We start from the raw sequence: 18,861 nt of genomic DNA on the forward strand, positions 1-18,861 counted from the left end.
AATCTTTAAAAAAAAATTTGGTCACTGGCCTAAGAAATGAGAGGGGCCACTGGAAGGTCTGGGTGATGGTGTCACACACTTGGCATTTTAGAGAGCTCATGCAAAGGTATGAAGAATGGATTGAGGAGCAAGGCTTTGGAAGCAAAGAGACTTCTGTAAGGCTGGGGCCAGAGTCCTAGAACGAGTTAAGGAGAGCCCAGGCCAATGTGGGAGTCAAGGGTGTGCAAACACAGGATGGGCTGGATATTACCTGACAAGTGGAGGTGGGGGCGTGGGTAGATGCAGAGCAACAACGCATCCAGAACAATCCCCAGGTTTCTGGCTTGGTTGACTGGGAAGTGAAAGATGTCAGCAACCAAAGTAGGAAATACACAAAGAAAAATATGCTTGTGGAGAGGAAACCACTCTGGTGACCAGATTTATCTTTATGTAAAAAATAGTCCATGTAATTTTTTTTTTAAAGTAAGCTCTACACCCAGGGTGGGGCTCGAACCTATGACCCCGAGATCAAGAGTCACATGCTCTACCAACTGAGCCAGCCAGGTGCCCCTAGTCCACTAATTCTGTATTCATTTTAAAATCTTCAGTTCTTCATTACTGGCATATTTAAAATAATACACCTGACTGGGCTTTCCTTTATTTTTTTCTTTGAAGGAGATTAAAAAATTTAAACTCCATAAACAATTTATTTTTAAAAAATATTGAAGATTTTCTTCTCCACCACCACTCCGTGGTTCCTACTCCTCTCAGCTGACATGTTCAGGTAAAACCAGGGTTCTCCCTTACTTGGAAATTTATCACATAATATGCGTTCTCAGAATAGAGCTGGATCTCAAGAACAGACAGGACTCAGAATGGGTGAGGGGCACTGGGAATGAAACTTTTATTATTTTTTTATTTTTTAGATTTTATTTATTTATTTGAGAGACAGAGAATGAGAGATAGAGAGCACGAGAGGGAAGAGGCTCAGAGGGAGAAGCAGACTCCCCGCCGAGCAGGGAGCCCCACACGGGACTCGATCCCGGGACTCCAGAATCATGACCTGAGCCGAAGGCAGTCGCTTAACCAACCGAGCCACCCCAGGCACCCTGAAACTGCTTTTATGACAGATAATGTCCTTGGAAATCTTGCCCATCTTTCTCATTTCACAGATGAGAGGCAAAACCAGAAGCTAACCATGGGAGGCAGAAACTTAAGGAGGCAGAATTCAGCTCAGATGAACTTCTAGCAGTGAGAACATTCAATAGGGGAACCTCCTGCTTTTCTACTGGGTACAACAAGGTGCCTCTCATCCTGAAGACAGTGCAGGAGAGAATGGATGGTCATCTGTCAGGGCTACCGCTGAACTGCACGGAGCAGGAGGTTGAAGATGGTTTCTAAGGCCCTTTTGAACTCTGATTTTTATTGATTGAATGTGGGGAGCCCCAGCAGGATGTGGGAACACCACGAGTGAACAAACTTGTGGGCATGAACCTAAGGTGTGGATGGGCCCTGTTATCATCTTCCTATTTGATGGGACAAAGCTTCTTTGCTTGACCAAACCAAACTCAGGATCCTGAACCTTCTCCTAGGCCCTTCTGTGCGTTTCCTCATAAATCTAGGTTTAGCAAGAACCCTGAGAAGTCAGTTTACCAACAGTCCCTCATCCTCCACCGTCACCTCAGGGTGGGATCTGCTCACCCCGGCCTTTCTTCAGCAAGAATCCTGTTAGGTCAGTTTAACCAAAATCCTTCTTACCCTGATGTTTTTCTTTTCTCTTAGAAATTTTCCATCCACTGACCCCTACCTTGCCCCTCGGCTGTAAATCCCTTGACCAGCTGTATTCGGACATGAGCCCAGTTCTATACAGAGGTCTCTTTTCCTCTATTGCAATAGTACTGAATAAAATATATATTTTTACCACCCTCACTACTGACCAGCACTGGGTTTCACAAATCTGGTTTTTCGATGTGTAAAGAGGTGCAGTTGTAGATACGGCTGTACAGATATGCAGAGACCTGCTCAAGGAAAGCCTTCACTATTCGACTAAGGATTTCAAATTTTATTAAGAAGGGAGAAGCCACTGAAGGAGTGACAAGATGGTTGTAGTGCTTTGGGGAGACTGAGAGAAAATAAAGAGAACAATCCACGAGGAGACTATTTATATAACCGAGGGGAGAAGTAATAAGGACCTGAACCCTAGGCTTAGCAGCAATGGAAGCAAAGAGGAATGATGGAGGTCACAGAATCCTAAGGGACAGGGCAAGGTGATCTCCTGGGTGAGGCTCTCTTCACACACGCCTCCCCACCTCACATGGGAGCCGTCTGGGCCACGGGGTCCAGCCTCCCACCGAGTAGAGCAAGCCAGGGTCTTCCATTCTCTGATCCCAAGGTCACGCCTCACCTGGCAAGTTCAATGGTTTCCTCGTCTGTAAGACAGGGTTAATACTAACACCCACCTCACACACAGGTGGTTGTGAGGATTACATGATTTAACATCTGAAAACCACTTGGAAAAGGGCCAGGCGGAGGATATGCCATGTGTCAGCTCCTATTATTACCATCACTTGGAAATCCCACCTCCCCCACGACCTCAATTCTGAAACCCTCCCCTCTACCAATAATCTCTTTCCACTCCATGCCTACTGAATTCACCTGCCTAGGACTTGATGCTGGTCAGATGTAGGATGAGAAACCAAAGAAAACTCTGAAGGTTTGACCCTGAGTTTATAGAAATTTTGAGAGGGGGGGGCAGTTTATGGGAAAGATGTATCTGGTTTGAAACACGTTAACTTGAAACTTTTAGAGGTCCAAGTACAAATGCCCAGCAGTCTGCCGGAGACCCAAGACTGGAATGTGGGAGAGACTAGTAGCACAGGAGCAGATTTAAAACTTACTTGCACAGATAAGAGTTGAGACTATAGGAGTAAGTGGCTCCAAGGGTAATGGTAAAGAAAGACAAAGTGGTATCATGACCCAGCATTCAGGAACACTCAGGATTGAGAAAAGAGGAATCATGATGGGAAATAGGAATAATCAAGAAAACCAGATGAGTAAAATGTTATAGTAGCTTCAAAGATACTTAAAAATAAACATAATTTTCATGCAACAGTCCAGATCATTCCCAGGTCCCACGGAGATGCTCTCAAGGAGGGAGTCATGAGGTCTTTGTGGGGTGGGGGGAGTTCAGCGTGCGGGCAGAGAAGTGGTTGATCCCTCATGTGTGGCTACTATCCATCACCTAGCAGTTTTACCTGTTCGGGGGGTCTTTCCCAGAGCTCCACAACCTGAATCTCCACATAAGTGGCCATGCTCAGGCCTCACCCACCCCTAAACGGTCCTGCCTGGGACCTCTTCTCCTCTGTTTTAGAGGTTTTACAAGACCTTGCTCATCTCCCTCCAGAAATATTCTCTACTCCGTTACTAGTTCTTGCTTTTCAGTGTAAATTTTTAGGCTCTAATCTCAGAAATTATTTGACAGGTCCGATTTGGGGGTTCAGAAACCTGCATTACTAACAAGCAGCCTAGTGATTCTAATATGGGTAGTTCATGGCCTACACTTTGAGACACAAAGTCAATCTGTAAGTATGTGGGGAATCTCAAAGAAGAGCCAAAAGAATGAGTTTCATTATAGCTTTAAGAATCAAAAACATATTAGGTGGTCAATCACAACATATGCTCTAAGATTTTCCAGAGGCCAGTTCCAGACATTTCCCCATTTTCTCCATAAGACTTTCATCTCCACCTTCTCCATGACTGGAACCTCCTCCCACCAAGAGCCCGAACAAGAAATCTACATATGCCCACTGCGACCCAAAACCCAAGTACACGCTTGTCAGGGCCCCCACACCCAGGAACACCTTTCTAGTTTGGGTTGCTGGTCTTAGGTATCGTACTACACAGAATGATATGCCGCACACGAAATCCGACGTGTACGTGACTGAGAGTCTGTGGTGGTATCTAGAGGAATGCGACAGAGTCTTGACAGTGAGAGGTCATATGTGTGTGAAAGAAAAACAGTTGTCTGTAAAAAAAAAAAAAAAATCCTAAAAGATTAAATTTTAAAGATTCCAGTTATAGTCATGGTTTCCTATTTTAATTGAAATAAATTTGGCTCCTGCACAAAAACACAATCTCTCCTTCTAAAAAAAACTATTCTGTTTAATAGTGCACTTCATTTATGCTACAGGATGAGCAGGATTGGGAAAAGATAACGAAAGATCATCCCTTCAGCTGGGAAAACTCGAGCTCCATCCTAACCCAGCAAGGAGCCCAGCGGCCGTGTCAGGCCAGAGACTCCCTTCTCTGGGTTTTGCTCTTTCTTTGCATTCATACTTGGCTGCTGAAGTCAGAGGGTGGGGTCATGAGAGGTCCAGCCGCTGGAGCCAGATGGCATAGGTCATAGGTGACAGAGGGCAGGGCAAGCTGGCTGATCGAGCTCCTTCAAAGCATTCTATTCTTAGCAACTGCGGGTTTGGATTAAATCAGTTTTCCACGCGGGAGTGGGGAGAGGAACAGGGAGAGAGGATAGGAAGCAGGCCAATGCTAAATGCTTTTGATCCTCTCCCTGTGAGCCTTACTGATGATCAGATGGATTTCCCAATCAGACCTATCACAATAGGGAAGGACAAGTTCTCCAACAAAATTGCCTCGCTGCTCTTGGAACCGGGCTTGTGGCTCCAAGAGCCCCCCAAAATACATGGGGTCCCCCCCATAAAATAATCCCTCAGCCCCAAATTTCCATAATTAAGGAAGTCATGGAACAATGACAACAACAACAACAAACAGCACATTCCTTATCAAAACTTAAAGCTGGGTTAGGAACAGTGGCTTTGAAAGAGAGCCTCCATGTGCCCTTCTTAGCAAAGAGCAGGACTCCAAACATCCTTTCCACTGCCTTCTGTGCTGAGCATACTGACTCCAACTGAAGGAATCCTTGGAATTTTATTCCTACTGTGCTTCCATTCCCCACCTTGGAAAGAAAGGCTCCTCGGGTGTCAGAGAAATGGTCTAGTGCAAACTCACTTCCAAAATGGAAGGTGACTGGTCCCAGAGCTTCCCTCGTATTCCCAGCACTTAGCCTGCCGCTTGCCTCCTGGTGTGATTCCTGGGGAAACTGACCTGGTGGCTCACCATGAGGATGTGCCAGCATGATTTCCCCAATTTGCCCCGTTCTCTAAAGTGAAAGGTTTGAGTCGGAAGGGACACATTCTAAGATGTTCATACTTATATAGTAAGGCAGGAACTCTTTAGACGCAGAGGAAGTGAGGAAAACAGGTGTGTGGCGCTCTCTCAGGTAGACTCTCTGATATTTAATTGAGCAGTGACTCTGAGAGAACTTTTGCTCATTCCCATTACATTCAAAGGCTTCTCTCCAGTGTGAATTCTCTGGTGGCGAACAAGAGCTGAGCTATACCTAAAGGCCTTCCCACACTCACTACATTCATAGGGATTCTCCCCCGTGTGGATTCTCTGATGCTGAATAAGGCCTGAGCTGTAAGTAAACTTTCCTCCACATTCCATACATTCATAGGGCTTCTCTCCAGTGTGGATTCTCTGGTGCTGATAGAGGTGGGAGCTCTGGCTGAAGGCCTTCCCACACTCATTACATTCATAGGGCTTCTCTCCAGTGTGGATTCTCTGGTGATGGATAAGGGTGGAGCTCCTGCTGAAGGCCTTCCCACATTCATTACAAGCGTACGGTTTCTCTCCAGTGTGGATTCTCTGGTGATGAGTAAGGGTGGAGCTCCAGCTAAAGGTTTTCCCACATTCGTTACATTCATAGGGCTTCTCCCCCGTGTGGATCCTCCGATGTAGAATGAGGGCAGAGCTACAACTGAAGGTCTTCCCACAATCGTTACATTCGTAAGGTTTCTCTCCAGTGTGGATTCTTTGATGCTGAATAAGATGTGAGCTCTGACTGAAGGCCTTCCCACACTCACTACATTCATAGGGTTTCTCCCCAGTGTGGATTCTCTGATGTTGAATAAGGTCTGAAGTTCGATTAAAGCTCTTGCTACATTCATCACACTTATGGGGTCTGTCTCCCACAGGAAGTCTCTGATGCGAAATAAGGTTAGAACTCACAGTGAAGCTGTTCCCAAAATCACTGTATTTCTCACTTCTCTCTCCCACGGGGGTTAGCTTTTCCTCATCTGTCACTTGACCAAAATCTTGTATCTTCCTATTCAATCTTTCTCCAGAGGAGTTCCCCAGTTGCCTCTTGAGACTGACTTCTTGTTCATAGGCTTCTTCAAATTTAAGACCCTGAGAAATATCCTTTTGGAATCTTCCCAATAGCACCCCATGTGATCCTGTATCTTCGGAAATTTCTTGATCATGCTCAGTTCTGGTCTCACCATCTGGCACAACACAAAATACAAACATCACTTGTTCCTTGTGGAAGAAAGGACCAAAACCAGCGGACAGGATAATTACGAGAAAGACGTTCACGGGGCTAAAGCACAAGCCTCTCATCTGTGTGCAGACCTGCCCGGGCTGGGCGCAGCTGATGCACAATGAGAAATCTGCATCGAGAAAATAAGGAAGGAGAAAGGCAAGAAGCAAAATCAAAGTGCAAAGATCTGGAAGTATAGAGAAGGCTGGAGATGGGAGGAGAGGAAGACAGACCAGGCAGGGGTGGGGAACCAGAAACAGAAGAGAACGGACACGCTGTTTAATGAAGTGACAAAATTCTCACAGAGGTCAGAGACTGGAAATGCAAGTGGGGAGAGAGTGGCTTCCAGAAGATAGGGAAGAAGAAACATAAGCAAGCCCAGAAGGGTGATGGGAAACAGCGCAGAGCAGGAAGAAGCGACGAGGCGGAGGCCACAGTGACCGCCACAGCCTCAGGTGAAAAGAACAATCACGTCTGTAGGCCACACATGCCACACCCACGGAAAGAGGCAAAAGATGGAGCTCAGTCCGCCTCTAGGCCCTAGGCCTCGAAGGCTGGGCCAAGGTGTGAGGGTACACAAACCATCTTCTTGCCTGACTTCCTTATTTCCACTGCTTTGGGATTTTCAAAGGGAGCTCTGGGCAAACAGGATGAGTGAAAAGGGTCTAGACAGCAGTTTTAGTCTGTCAATGTTTTAAGAAGTAAAGACAGGGAATGAGTGTTAGAGAACCGAAACAGCTGTTTCTCCCTCCCCTGAACAGGTACCTCTCAGGACCTCTCTGTTCTCAGGTCCCTTCAAAACCAGGACCCTCGGCTCGTCGTCTCAATGCAGCCCACAGATTGTGTCAAAATTCAAAAATGGAAATCCTGCCCACGGGACAAGGTTTATCCTGTTCAGAGCGAGTGGTCCCAGAGCTTGAGTCCGCACCCAGGATTCGCAGGGCCAGCAAGGAAATGTGCAGGGAGTCTCCAATGGGAGGGAGGGCGACGCTCTGCACTGCCCAAAAAATGTTCTCACTGACAGTGCGTGACTGACAAGTCACAGATTAACAGTCCACAGAGTAAAAGGTTAAAGATGCCAGTTGCAAATTTCTCCAGGAGTCGCAGCCACGCTAGTTCTGAACAAAGCAATGGACCCCTCGAGGGGGTACAACAGAGAAGGGAAGGAGAAGGAGTTCCAGAATGAGCACATGGGCGCCCAGCAGTACCTCACGTGTTCAGGGATCCCGAGATGCTCATCTTTTGGAAAGGGCTCTGAATTACACATTAAGAATCACATGGAAAAAAAAAGCAGCAGCTCTGGAGCTGAAAGACCAGGGCCCGAGTCCTGCTACTTGCTAGCTATAGGACCACCGTGAAGCACTGAAGGCCTCTGACTTCTCTTTCGTCACCGAGAACACAAGAAGAACCCTAGCAACCGCTATTACTGTGTTACTGTGAGGTTTCCACGACAGAACGTACAGGAAAGCTCTTTATAAACTCCCAATTACTGTACAAGCAGGAGTTGCTATTATTGTTAGAATTTTCTGAGACTACGTCAATCTTTAGCTGATCATTTTGCGACTCAAGTGTCACTAGCCAACAAGGAAACAAAGAAATGCCAAGGGAGTTTTACTGAGAAAGCGTTATCTCCTTACCCAGTGAGAACACATTCCCATAATTCTCCAGCATCACATCCCTGTATAGGTCCCTCTGAGCAGGCTCCAAACGCTTCCACTCCTTCCGGATGAAGTACACAGCTACATCCTCAAACGTTACCAACTCCTGAAACAACACGGTCTTGCATGCAATTTCAGGGGGAGGGAGGGGACCGGCAGCACCAAAAATAACAACTGGGGAGAGGGATGAATAATGAGTATCTAAGAGGTGGGGGAAAGGAGCTTACGGCAGAGGAAGAGAGGGGTCCGTTATTCAGCAGGAAAGGACCATGTTCCTGATGGGGGGAATCACGGTTTGGGGCACTGAATGGATGTCATGGCATAAACGTTTCCATGAAATGGGAAGGGAGGAGGATAAAGGGAACCACAGCTCACCTGGGACTTGGCCTTTAGGAGGGCGGCTGCCAACATCTCATCCCCCAGGCTGTCCTTGTCGGAAAAGGCAGGAACTGTCGAGGAAGGAAGAGCTGAAGGACAACAAAAGGCTCCGTGAGTGAACCCATCTGCTCTCTGGCCTCCCAACCCACAGAAAACGCACTGGGTCCTGGCACAACCTAGGACCCACGCCCTCTTGAAGTGAGGCGTCCAAAGCCCTGCTGACCCTGCTCTCCCTCTGCCCCAGGTGCCTTCCCTTCTGTTCAGTCACTGCTCTCTGCCGGAAGCCAGCCCGACCCTCCCATTAGTGATCGGCACCTTCCTGTCCTTTCTCCCAACCTTGGCCGGCAGCGCGGACATCCCTGCTCACCCCTTCCATCCCTCTCCACATCTCCGAACGCAAGACTCGTGCACGAAGGTCTCTTAGACCAGAGGAAACCAGCAGCCTCACCCGACCCCAACTGAACAACCCGATGCCCATTCTCCTTCTTTCTCTTCACCCCCAGGTCAAATCTAAGCACTACAGAATGTTTCCTGGTTCTGGGCTTGATCACATCTCTTCTTCTGTAATTCTTAACATATTTGTCCCTTAGAGACTCTAAACCCCTAGAAACACAAGACTGTGCAATCACCGGGACAAAGAGATCCTTGAATGTTTTTCCCTGATAAGCATACCCTTTCAACGGCAATTGGCTCCAAAGTCAGTGGCATAGTCGATGACAGCAAAATACAAATACTTTAGTGGCTTCTGCTCATTTCATCCTTTTGCCTGTGACCTACAAAGTGATTTCCCAAGAGCCTCCCCTAAGTGCATGCTCCTAAAGAACACAAAGTAGGACTATGAGGTCAGCTGCTACCAAGCACCTGGAATTCTGTGACTGTCAGTTTTCTTAATCCTGCATGAGGTCCCAACAGCCCTTCACAAATGCCTCAGCTGTAAAGGCTACCAAGCTGTACATTTATTGCTGGCTTCAGTTAGCTTTTCCACTAGGCTGTAAGCTACCAAACGGGAAGGACTGTGTCTCAGCCACATCTGGATTCTAGTGGTTAGCCCGATTCCTGGTGGATAAGACATGCAGCATGACTTCTGAATGCCTGAATAAAAGAATAAATGAATCTCTATTCCTTACCACTCTCAAGCAGGGCCTGAGGTTCCTGAGATACGCAATCAGCCTGAGTTTCCATGGGTAGGGCTAGAAGCTCTGGTCCACTATCTGCAGACTCAGCAGGAAGCAGGTTTTGAATGAGTATGAGGAAGCACTGCAGAAGCAAAGTTCAAGGTTCAATAATTTAAAAAAACAAAACAAAACCAAAAAAACCACTTCCCCTGAGCTAGCATTTCAGTTAATACCCACGATTAGCAGGAGGAAATGTAGGAACCAGGACCAGTCTTCTGGATCCTGGTAAATACCCTGTGAAGAGATTCCATGAGCACCACAGAAAGGGCCCCTGTTCCTAGACAATATCCCACCTTTGGCTCCCATAACATACTGAGTGATATTTAGAACAACAAAAAACGTGGAACACTGGTGCCAAAGAATGATACTAACAGAATTAAATACTAAGCAACAACTGAAATTAAAAAAAATAAAATAAAATGAAAAAGTATGTACACATAGATCTGCAAAATGTGTATTTATTGTATGAACTTTTAAGAATATTTGGGGCAGTGCATAAAACTAACTGTTTACAGATTTTTTATTTACTTATTTATTTTTAAGTAGGCTCCATGCTGGGCTTGAACTCACAACCCTTAGATCAAGACCTGAGCTGAGACTGAGTCAGAGGCTTAGCCCACTGAGCCACCCAGGTGCTCCTGTTTACAGATTTTAAAAAAAAAAACAAAAAACCTCATAAACATTAGAGCTAGTACAAGGAAAAAAATTACTTTGTTAGATTTCTAGCTGTTATATTACATTTAGGTGTTATCCTTTGAGGAAAAGGGGTCACAAAACAGCACCCAATGGCAGAGATCAGAGAAACTTTCCATTGAGTTCTCGGTCTCACATTTAGAAAACCCTAGGAAAATAACAGCTGACACCCAGAACTAAGGGCAAATAGCTCAGATCTATTAATTAAATTAGGGAAATCCTTCTCCCCCTTTCTAAGACAGCTGTCTGCTTCCAGTCTCAGCCAAAGGCAGGATGTTACTGAGGGACGGGGGCCCCTTCTGTGGTCCCCATGCAGTGTCATGGCAGGGAGCAGGTGTATGTACCGGCCAGATCTAGAGGCTGGGCCCGTCACTGAGAAGGTAGCAGCCAGCCTTCTTTCTACCTCCCTTTTCTCCTAAGACATTTTCTTAGATCAGAATATAAGTCCCTGCCGCAGGGACCGACACTTTTTTTAAAAAAACATAAGATTACTCATTACTCCATTATCATCCCTCCTGACGTCCCCATTCCCCAGTTGCTTTGACAATCAAAAGAAGTCTGTTCTCTGTGGCTCTAGTGAATAAAACAGAACGTGAGTATCTAGACTACGGTTTGGATCTCAAGCAGAAGTTTCTACTTCACACTTGAATGCCGTGACAGGAGTCAACAGACCAAGAACAGCCACCAGAGTTTTCTTACACTTGGGCAAGAGCGAAGGAAAAAACCCCTGGACTTTGTCTACTTCCCTCTTTATTTATCTGCTCATGTAACAACTGCTGTCACTACATTGCAAGACACTACTGAAAGGAATGTGAACAATATTTGCTTTATCATTATAGACCGCTGCATTCACATAAAGCATGAAAAGGAAAGGGGCCCTGAGAGTCAGAGTTCACAGAACTCTAGTGTTTGGGCAACAAGGGGGTACAGAATGCCCACCACCAATGCCTTTACACAGAGAAAGGCACTGAATGAGGCGTGAGCCAGGCCCACTGGCAATCAAGGTGACACACGCTATTGCCACCAAGGCTCCCTCCTTGCTGGGTCCCTTCAACTCTGTCTCAGAGCCAGTCATCTTTTGTTCCTATCAACCAACTTTATGATTTCCAGGACTGTTTATAAGCAGACACCTCCAACCAATCAGCTCTTGGTCCAAACTCTCTTTAGAAAGGAAACTCAGAGGCTCTGACTCCAGAGGGAAAAAAACAAGCCTCCCTCCTCAAAGCTGGGTTAACTGAAGCTGGAACTCAAAGGCATATTGTTGAGAACAAGTCCCCAGTGTCTGCATCAGTACACAATGTTTCTCACAGAAAGAAAAATCTCCATTGTGCCCCCACAGCTTCAGGTCCAGGCAAGGCCCTTCCCTGCTCCGGGGCCAGCGCCTCTCCCTGAAGCTGCTTCTGTGGACTGACAAAGATGACCTGGCAGTGAAAACGAGTCATGAAAAGCTTTACCTGCTGGAATCTTTCCTTCCTTCTTTGGAGTTAGGTCCTAGAAAACCAGAGTAGCAATTATCGGGACTTTGGAAGCCTTTGTGCAAGTTCCTGGGAATTCTAACTTAAGCTGACACCAGTGCTGTATGATTAAGGGGGGGAAAAGGAATTTAAAAATATTCATGTAAACTTCATTTCTACTCAGATATATATAAGGAAAAGAGACCATACACTAATCAACACAAGTAAGAGAGAACTGGTTATTTGTGTTGCACCCCTGGAGAGCTGAAAGGCAACTGAAGGTTCTCCAGGTCAACCTCCCACCCAAGTGTAAGAAATGCCTTCTCAAGTTCCCAATGTTCTGACAGCTAAACTTGCAAGAAACTCTCAACCTCAGCACAGAGTCTGGTCCATTGCTGCAGAGCTTCACCATCAGAGAGGTCTTCGGTTGGTAAGGTGGGAAAATCTATCCCCCTTGGACCTTCACCTTACAGAGGCCTAGCGCCCTGCCCTAAGGTGCTTCAAGAACAGAATCTTCTCCTTCCACACAACTGTTCCTCAAACACTTGTAAACCTATTGACGCTCACTGTCCATAAACTTCTCTTCTTGGGGATAAATACCTTTAGCTCTTCTCATTGTTCCATGTATTTCAGGTTCATCATCCTGCCTATCCTCTCCTGGAGTTTACGAATGCCATTCAGAGCGTAAACATCCATCTGCGTTCAATCCCACTTCAAAAGCGGATCAAATCAGGGACCTAACACAATTGAAAGCGGGAGCCAGACACAGCTGTACCAATCCCCGTAAGGGACTCGATTTACTGAGCGCCAGGGGATTATTCTTGGGAACTAAGTTTGCACCCTCCCCCCCCCCCCTTCCAGACCTAGTTCTAACTGCGAACACTTCGTTGAACTCCTTCTCAGATCTCAGACCCGGCTAAGTACAAAGAGACTTCTCCTGCCACTGGCGCGAGTAACTGTGTTAACACCAAATAAAAGCGTCTGGGAGGATTACCAAGTTAGGGGAGCTGTCATCAGCTGTTCTAAAGACAGGGGCCCGTTTACAGCCGTACTGGAACTTTTAAGTGCTCGAGCTGGGCTAAGTCACAAGCCCAGAACCGGAGCCCCTTTCCTCCCCTCCTGGAAAGGCCCCGTTTGGAGGAGGGAAGTCCCCGGGGAAGCGGAGTCGGGGACCGCTGCGGGGGAGGGAGCGGCGCCTCCCGGCAGCTCCGGACGGGCCTTGGGACCCCGCGGGCCGCAGCGGCGCGGACACCACCCCCTTACCCGGCGGCCATAGCCTCCGTCTCACCGCGAGCCCCGGGGGCGGCCGGACTCACCCTGGGGGCAGGGACGGGAGATTTGGGGGGCCAGACACCGACCAGGCCCCGTTGGACCCTGTCACAGACCCACACACCCGGACAGAACAAAGAACGGAAGTTCTCTCTGTTTCGCTTCCGGGTCGATCCTTTTCACTCCCCACCCTATCCCCGTAGCCTCCACGCCCACTTGTTCTCTCTAGGAACTTTGGAGGTGTTCCCCTCTCGGTGATACGCTGACTCCCGGCCTAGGCCGCGCGGCGGCCGCCAACGCCGGCCCTGGCGCTCCCGCCCGCCGCTGCGCCCCCTGATGGCCGGGCGGGGCGAAGCGCCGCGTCCCTCGGCCTCAGGGCGCATGCTTGGGCGCGCCAGAACCGGCGGGGGCGACAGGGGTTCCCCCGCGGATCGTCGAGGGTAGAGGAGAGCGCACCTTGCCAGAGCGACCCGGGTCCCGAGCCGACCCGCAGCAAAAAGGAAGACCTCTGAAGGTTCATCGATAGAAAATATTCACCTTTATTTGAAATTTCCAAATAAACCAAGTTTTGTGTTTGTTTCATGTAAAAATGTCCCCTTTAAATTAAAATCCGAAGAGAACATTCCAGCCCCTCAGAGAGTCCCCGTGAGGACACAACCTGTACAAGCGATGAGAGAGGAAAGTCGGGGAAGCTACCAATCTATCCGGTGCATCCGAAAAATACAAGACTGGCGGGCGAGGCCCCCCAGGAGCCCAATGTGTGAAATCCTTGAGGGGAGGAGGGGAAGGTTTCCGTGGTTCGCTCACTTTATGCCCTCACCGGAGGAACCCTGTAAGTGTAGGCATCAAGTCCTTCCAGGTCACATACAGAATGAAATCTTGTGATATCCTGAGTAACGGGGGGCCCTCCTGGCTCCCCTTCCAGCCCTGCCTCCCATTTGATCCCAGTTTCCACTGCGTCCCGTATTTATGGCGCCCACAGTCAGCTCTGCGAATGCAACAGACCTCACTTTCCGGTGACGGCAGGCTAAGGACAGCAATTCAAATGACCCAATTCCAGTAAAATATGAAAAGTGCTAGGAAAGGAGAATTTGCGGAAGTGTTGCAGGCCCTGGAGGAGAAGGGGATGCTAGGGCAGAGGAAATAGGACTAAGGCCTGGAGGCAGAACAGGAGTCACTAATAACACCTTGAGGGTGGCCTGAGATGATGGGTGGGTGCCTGACCCATCTCCAGTCCTTCCAGACCATAATGAGAATTTGAGCAAGCACTTGGCATAATCAAGTCCCTCAGTAAACTCAATACCCACCCTCATCCCCACCAAAACCACACACACACACACACACACACACACACACACACACACACACACACACACACACGATCCCTGGGCTTTTTTTTTTTTAATCTCTCCTCCATCCTTTTTCTTCCACTCCTACTTCAGGACAAGAAAGACAGAAATGAGGAAGGAGGCAGGGGCAAGGAGAGCAGGGCAGGGTGGAAATGGTCTCCTCAAAGTGGGATTGTTCTGTAAAAGGTTCCCTAATGACCGACCATCCGAAGGGAACAGCTCTTAGACACCCAGCACCTTCAATGCTATCAACTTTATTACTCTGGGGCTGAGAAGTCAATTTGTAGCTCATGGTTGCTGTTTGCCCCAGAACCCAGCCAGCTGGCTAATTCCCAGCAAGTTTTCAAAAGCCATGCTCTTAATGATTATTCTTCTGAGTCCATGGTCTCCGGAGTGTCATGAGTCACCTAGGGGATGCTCAAGGCAATCCACCAAGGTGGGAAAGGAAGTGTTGGAATTTCTGTAAAGCTTTTATCTAAAAGAAAGGAAGAAAATAAAGAGTAAAAAAGTAAGCCTTACCAAAAGTCAATAGAAAGGAGGGCACTGGTAGCCTCACCGGGGTCTTCATAGCAGTCTTCAGGCAAGGATATGAGCAACCTGGCAGGTAGGAATGGGGGATGGAGAACACAAATATTCTCAGAGCGTCTGTGTAAGCAGCTAGTTTTGAGAGAATCAATTGCCAGGGTCTCATATTTTCTATCTGTACACCTTTAAGATTGCTCCCTTGGCCAGGGTGCCCTCCTTCATGGCCACCTTCCCTCCTGATGGAAGATAGGTTTCTCACCCCCAAATACTGCTATGTATTGCCCTGGGGTATCAAAATTTTGGGGGTACCAAACAAAAGGACTCATTTGAAATATTGCTGCCAATAGGATTAGGTGGACAAATCCTTTGTGATTCGAGTGATTTCCCAGTACTTCCCTCCAGTAAAAGCAAAGGAGAACAAAACCATTTCTGTTGATAGATCACAGTGTGATTTTGCTATGTAAAATCAACATTGCTGTAACTATATTCCTTCTACCACTCATCTTCTCAAATTACGTGAGCAGGATTTTTCATTTACGTCTATAAAAGCAAAAGTAGAGGGGTGCCTGGCTGGTTCAGTCTCTAGAGGATGCAACTCTTGATCTCAGGGTCTTGGATGTAAGCCCCACATTGGGCATAAAGCTTACTTAAAAAAATTTTTTTTTAAAGGAAGGAAATTTGAAAAAGCAAAAGCAAAAATAGCAATAGATTTAATACTTTAGTAATAAGTAATGCCCAACTTATTGAGAAAAGCCTCTCAAATCTGCACCCAGAAAACACTTGAAAATATGATTTTCTAACCTTTTAAAAAATACTCCAAAATTACGTGTGTCTGGGTGGCTCAGTCTGTTGAGCGTCGACTCTTGGTTTGGCTCAGTCATGATCTCAGGGTCATGAGATTGAGCCCCACATCGGGCTCCGTGCTCCCCGGACTCTGGGGAGTCTGGTGGGATACTCCTTCCTCTTTCTCTCTCTGTACGCCCCCACATTTTCTCTCCAAAATAAATAAAAATAAATCTTAAAAAAAAGGAAATATTTAACTTTTAAAAAAATTCCAATATTAGTGGCTGGAATTATTTTGTGTATCTGTCTACTTCTCATTGTCAGTATTCCCTCTCCTCCAGCCCCTACTAGAGTCCCTGAGAGCAGGGACACTGTCTTTTTTTTTTTTTTAAGATTTTATTTATTTATTTGACAGAGAGAGACACAGCGAGAGAGGGAACACAAGCAGGGGGAGTGGGAGAGGGAGAAGCAGGCTTCCCGCGGAGCAGGGAGCCCGATGCAGGGCTCGATCCCAGGACCCTGGGATCATGACCTGAGCCGAAGGCAGACGTTTAATGACTGAGCCACCCAGGCGCCCCAGAAACACTGTCTTATTTAGCAATGTAATCCTCCAGAATCTAGAACACTGCCTGATAATAACAACTCTGCAATGACTGATAAACAAGCAAGTAAATATTTATGGACTTCTTCGTTTACCTCCAGTACGTCCTCAAATACATACAAACTATGCCCCAGATATTGCATGAGACATTTTATTAAAAATTATTCGTTGTTCACCTGAAATTGAAATTTAACAGGTCATCCTGCATTTAATCTGGCAACCCTATCTCCACTGAAATTGTCCTTGTTGACATTAAGGGGAATGATATTTTAGCTCACTTCCCTCATTTCAAGCCATTTATGTGTTCAAATTCTTCTTTCTGCTGATAGAATTCTGCAGTTCCCACCTGAGGGGATAAGCTTTATGCTAGGTACACTTCTTTCTCCTGCTAATTCTTTGATTTGACAGGATCCTAAGAAATGTAATTTTAATGACTTTGGGACCTTATGGGATCTTCCATTCTTTCATGTTAGGAAAACCATAAAGTTCTCAAGGAGACTTAAATTTGTATGTGGATATTTTACCTGGCTTTGTCTAACTCAAGATCAAAACTTAGAGTCTTTTTACTGCTATTTCCTTTGAGTCAGAAAATACTTCCTCATTGATGTATTATTTTCTTTCCTCATCAATATTGTAAAGTAGTCCATAATACCAATGTGTTTGAATAACAAGATTCAACAGAATTACTTCTCATTCTGAAAGAGCTTCCAATGGCCATTCTTTCAGAATACTTTACTTTGTTAATCATTGTAGACTCTGGCTTTTTGGACTAAATATATGACAATCAACCTCAGCCAATATTCTCTTTGATGCTCAAATTGTCACAACTCTGGCCAATGTGAGCTCATTTTATTTTTTTATTTTATTTCTTTATTTCTTTGAATTTTAAAAAATATTTTATTTTTATTTCTGAAAGAGAGAGCACAAGCAGGGGGAGTGGCAGGCAGAGGGAGAAGCAGGCTCCCCGATGAGCAAGGAGCCCAATGCCGGACTTGATCCCCGGACCCTGGGATCATGACCTGAGCTGAAGGCAGACCCTTAACTGACTGAGCCACCCAGGCATCCCAACGTGAGCTCATTTTAGATTGGTCCCTGTGTCATCTCAATATAACCTCATTAAATTTTTATTTTTTTATTTTCATTAATTTTTTTTAAGATTTTATTTATTTATTTGAGAGAGAGAGAGAATGAGAGATAGAGAGCATGAGAGGGGGGAGGGTCAGAGGGAGAAGCAGACTCCCCGCCGAGCAGGGAGCCCGATGCGGGACTCGATCCCGGGACTCCAGGATCATGACCTGAGCCGAAGGCAGTCGCTTAACCAACTGAGCCACCCAGGCGCCCCTCATTAAATTTTTTTAAAAAGATTTTATTTGACAGAGAGAGACACAGCGAGAGAGGGAACACAAGCTGGGGGAGTGGGAGAGGGAGAACCAGGCTTTCCACGAGCAGGAAGCCCGATGCGGGGCTCGATCCCAGGACCCTGGGATCATGACCTGAGCCGAAGGCAGACGCGTAATGACAGTCACCCAGGTGCCCCAACCTCATTAAATTTGAAAGCCTTTTGGCACAACAAAATTGCCAGTCTCACCTTATATTTTTTCTGAATTAGCTATTTCTCCATGGAACACTGGTGCCATATAGCTGGGGAGGGGGAATATATGCATATTGGGGTTCACATTATTTCTGGGCAATTGCTCTTGGACAGAAATAAAAAAAAGATAGGTATTTCATTGTAAAGAAATGAGTTAATATTGGATACTGCCAATCCAGTTTTACTTAAATTCTTTATTTTATTTTATTTTTTTTAAAGATTTTATTTATTTATTTGAGAGAGAGAGAGAATGAGAGATAGAGAACACGAGAGGGAAGAGGGTCAGAGGGAGAAGCAGACTCCCTGCTGAGCAGGGAGCCCGATGTGGGACTCGATCCTGGGACTCCAGGATCATGACCTGAGCCGAAGGCAGTCGCTTAACCAACTGAGCCACCCAGGCGCCCTTAAATTCTTTTTTTTTTAAAGATTTTATTTATTTATTTGAGAGAGAGAGAATGAGAGACAGAGAGCACGAGAGGGAAGAGGGTCAGAAGGAGAAGCAGACTCAGTGCTGAGCAGGGAGGCCGATGCGGGACTCGATCCCGGGACTCCAGGATCATGACCTGACCCGAAGGCAGTCGCTTAACCAACTGCGTCACCCAGGCACCCTTAAATTCTTAATTCTACAACTATACTCCTTTATCCTCTATGGGTAACTCTTCATTAAAAAAAAAATTGTTTAAAATAAACTCTACCCCAACATGGGGCTCAGCCTCAGGACCCTGAGATCAAGAGTCACATGCTCTACTGACTGAGCGAGCTAGGCGCCCCCTTCATTTCAAACTAAATAAATATAATGGTTTATTTTTTTTCCTGACATTTCAAGTAAATAGTTCTCAAAGTAACAATTGTTACTGATGATACAATTACTGAATAAAGTTTAAAATCTTTTAGTCTTTTTTTCCCCCATCACTGTCTTTAATGCTGCCTCCCCTTTTTAAAAATTTTATTTCCAGGGGCGACTGGGTGGCTCAGTTGGTTGAGCATCTGACTCCTGATTTGGGCTCAG

The 18,861-nt window shown here is 46.4% G+C and overlaps 1 protein-coding gene across 10 annotated transcripts in view; it reads right to left on the reverse strand.

The window, feature by feature from the left end:
- Positions 1 to 952: 952 nt before the first annotated feature.
- ZKSCAN1 (zinc finger with KRAB and SCAN domains 1) overlaps positions 953 to 18,861 on the reverse strand; it is a 103,608-nt gene continuing 85,699 nt past the window's right edge. The window contains exons 1-7 of one of the 10 annotated variants that reach the window (XM_035722042.1): positions 13,051 to 13,153; positions 12,335 to 12,471; positions 11,735 to 11,771; positions 9,540 to 9,669; positions 8,410 to 8,501; positions 8,014 to 8,140; positions 953 to 6,341 (exon numbers count right to left, since the gene is read on the reverse strand). In XM_035722042.1, coding sequence (XP_035577935.1) covers positions 5,272 to 6,341; positions 8,014 to 8,140; positions 8,410 to 8,501; positions 9,540 to 9,594 — 1,344 coding nt within the window. In that variant the 5' untranslated portion in view covers positions 9,595 to 9,669; positions 11,735 to 11,771; positions 12,335 to 12,471; positions 13,051 to 13,153 and the 3' untranslated portion in view covers positions 953 to 5,271. Of the gene's footprint in view, positions 6,342 to 8,013; positions 8,141 to 8,409; positions 8,502 to 8,815; positions 8,832 to 9,539; positions 9,670 to 9,764; positions 9,785 to 11,734; positions 11,856 to 12,334; positions 12,472 to 12,728; positions 13,021 to 13,050; positions 13,172 to 18,861 lie in introns of those variants that run through there. The other 9 variants (XM_035722044.1, XM_035722040.1, XM_035722043.1 and 6 more) reach the window with 9 other exon arrangements.

The sequence above is a fragment of the Zalophus californianus genome, chromosome 10 (assembly GCF_009762305.2).
Source record: "Zalophus californianus isolate mZalCal1 chromosome 10, mZalCal1.pri.v2, whole genome shotgun sequence".
Lineage (NCBI taxonomy): Eukaryota > Metazoa > Chordata > Mammalia > Carnivora > Otariidae > Zalophus > Zalophus californianus.